The 3,060-nt window shown below is 42.0% G+C and overlaps 1 protein-coding gene across 1 annotated transcript; it reads right to left on the bottom strand.

Moving 5' to 3' along the window:
- Positions 1–1,446: 1,446 nt before the first annotated feature.
- Positions 1,447–2,142, bottom strand: LOC138904579 (uncharacterized). Its single transcript, XM_070193086.1, has one exon. It carries the CDS (start codon positions 2,140–2,142, stop codon positions 1,447–1,449), a length of 696 nt encoding a protein of 231 aa, XP_070049187.1.
- Between the last annotated feature and the right edge of the window lie 918 nt (positions 2,143–3,060).

Below are 3,060 nucleotides of genomic sequence, written 5' to 3'. Positions count from 1 at the left end.
TCCAAACATGATGAGATCGGGCAAACTCGAGTTCTTGCCCAAGTTTCTGACCATATGGGGAATGAAGATTTTACTATGATGTGGCCGAATCCACAAGGCTGCCTACGTATCCCCTCTTAAATAGGAATCAGGTCAAGCGTAGTTCTATTACATCAAATAGAAAGTGCAGACATAATCTTAAACATAGTATCTCTTGACTGCGTCTGAAATGATATGTTTTGGTCAAATATCTCCATCTATTTCTGCAAGTATAAGTACTCCTCCTGTTAACACTCGGTGAACCATGTAAGGGCCTTGCCAGTTGGGTGAGAATTTCCCCTTTGCTTCATCTTGATGCGGGAAGATCTGTTTCAACACTAATTGCCCCGTTGTGAATTGCCTCGACCTGACCTTTTTGTTGAAATCTCTTGCCATTCTATTCTAGTAGAGTTGACCGTGACATATTGCGTTCATTCTTTTTTCATCAATGAGAGCTAGTTGTTCATACCGGCTCCGTATCCATTCTTCGTCGCTGAGCTCGACTTCTTGTATGATTTTTAAGGAAGGGATTTCCACTTTGACGGGAATAACGACTTCAGTACCGTATACTAGTAGGTAGGGAGTTTCCCCAGTTGAGGTACGAACTGTGGTGCGATACCCGAGCAAAGCAAACGGTAGCTTCTTGTGCCATTGTTTGTAATTATATACCATTTTCCTCAATATCTTCTTGATGTTCTTATTGGCGGCTTCTACGGCTTCGTTCATTTGCAGCATGTATGTTGTAGAGTTCTAATGCTTGATCTTGCATGCTTCACATATGGATTTCATCAAGTCGCTATTGAGATTGGAGACATTGTCAATAATGACTGACTCAGGTACTCCAAATCGACAAACGATGCGATCCCGAACAAAATTTGCTACTACCTTTTTAGTTACAGCCTTATAGGATGCGACTTCAACCCATTTCGTGAAGTAGTTTATAGCCATCAGAATGAACCTGTGTCTGTTTGAAGCGGCAGGTTCAATTGGCCCGATGACATCCATACCCCAAGCAGAGAAGGGCCAGGGCAAACTTGTCGCATTGAGTTCGTTGGGCGACACTCGTATCATATCGGCATGTGTCTGGCATTGGTGACACTTTTGAACATATTTGATGCAGTTTGTTTCCATAGTCATCTAGAAATACCCTGCTCTTAATATCTTCTTGGCCAGAACGAAACTGTTTATGCGGGGTCCACAAGTTCTGGCATGTATTTCCTCGAGCAATCTAGACGCCTCTTTGGCATCGACGCATCGCAACAATCCCAAATAAGGAGTCCTTCTATACATAATTCCTCCGCTCTGAAAGAAATGGTTGGCCAATCTTCGAAGCGTGCGCTTCTGAGTATGGGTAGCACTCTCTGGATATTCTCCCTTTTCCAAGTATTCCTTGATGTCGTGGAACCATGGATTTCCGTCAATCTCTTCTTAAACATGAGCACAATAAGTTGGCTTCTTATGAATTTCTATTGGGATAGGATCGATGAAATTCTTGCCTGGGTGTTGTATCATGGAAGACAAAGTGGCTAATAGATCTGCAAACTCATTCCGAATCATTGGAACACGTTTGAATTCTATCTTTGTGAATATCTTTATTAGCTCTTGTACATAGTGCAAATATGGAAATATTTTGGTGTTCTTCGTAGCCCATTCTCCTAGAACCTGGTGCACCGACAGATCTGAATCTCCGATTACCAGCAACTTCTGAACATTCATATTAATGGCAAACCTGAGTCCCAGGATGCAGGCCTCATATTCCTCTATATTGTTGGTGCACGGAAATATGAGTTTTGCGGATACCGGATAGTGTTGACCAATTTTTAATACTAAGACAGCTCTGATACCCACTCCCTTGAAGTTTGCTGGTCCGTCGAAGAGCATCATCCAACCATCGTACGCCTCGGTAGTATCTTCTCCTACAAATGATAACTCCTCGTCTGGAAAATACATTTTCAATGGTTTGTATTCTTCGTCTACTAGATTTTCTGCCAAGTGATCCGCCAATGCTTGCCCTTTGACTGCCTTTTGAGTTACATAGACGATGTCCAACTCACTCAACAATATTTTCCACTTTGCTAACTTACCCATAGGCATGGGTTTCTGAAAGATGTATTTTGGTGCCATCCTTGATATGAGATATGTAGAGTATGCACAAAAATAATGTCTCAACTTATGGGCTATCCATGTCAAAGCACAGCAAGTGCATTCCAACAAAGAGTACCGGGCTTCGTAAGGCGTGAACTTCTTGCTCAGATAATATATCACTTGCTCCTTCCTTCCAGTTTCATCATGTTGTCCTAGAACGCAACCAAAAGCCCCATGCAATACAGATAGATAAAGCAGCAGAGGTCTTCCTAATTCTGGTGGGACCAACACAGGTTGTTTAGATAAATACTCCTTGATTTTGTCGAAGGCTTTCTGCCATTCCTCAGTCTAGCTTGTCGCAACATCTTTCCTTAGCATTTTAAAGATTGGCTCACATATCACAGTTGATTATGCTATAAAGCGTCTGATGTAATTGAGGCGCCCTAGAAAACCCATCATATCTTTCTTGTTTTTTAGAGGCGGTAGGTCCTGGGTAGCTTTGATTTTTGACGGGTCTAGCTCAATACCTCGGTGGCTGATAATGAAACCTAACAATTTTCCAGTAGGAACTCTGAAGGCACACTTTGCAGGGTTCAACTGCAAGTTGTATTTTCGAAGCCGATCGATTTTTTTTTCCAGGTCTGCTATATGATCTGAACACCTTTTAGATTTGATGATAACATCATCCACGTACACCTATATTTTCTTGTGTATGATGTCGTGGAAGATAGTCGTCATGGCCCTCATGTAGGTGGCGCTAGCATTTTTTAAACCAAATAGCATCATTTTGTGACAATATATTCCCCATGGTGTGATAAAGGCGGTCTTTTCGGCATCCTCTTCATCCATCCAAATCTAGTGGTATCATGTGAAGCAATCCACGAAGGATTGGAGTTCATTGGCACAGTTGTCAATCAGTATGTGTATGTTAGGCACCAGGAAATTATCCTTAGGACT

Source organism: Nicotiana tomentosiformis, chromosome 2, assembly GCF_000390325.3.
Source record: "Nicotiana tomentosiformis chromosome 2, ASM39032v3, whole genome shotgun sequence".
In the NCBI taxonomy this organism is placed as follows: domain Eukaryota; kingdom Viridiplantae; phylum Streptophyta; class Magnoliopsida; order Solanales; family Solanaceae; genus Nicotiana; species Nicotiana tomentosiformis.
The sequence above is the reverse complement of the archived record's forward strand: the minus strand, read 5'-3'. Positions and strand labels throughout refer to the sequence as shown.

Bases quoted from the DNA above. Each gene is read 5' to 3' on its own strand.
- LOC138904579 (XM_070193086.1), bottom strand. From the start codon at position 2,142: ATGGCACCAAAATACATCTTTCAGAAACCCATGCCTATGGGTAAGTTA.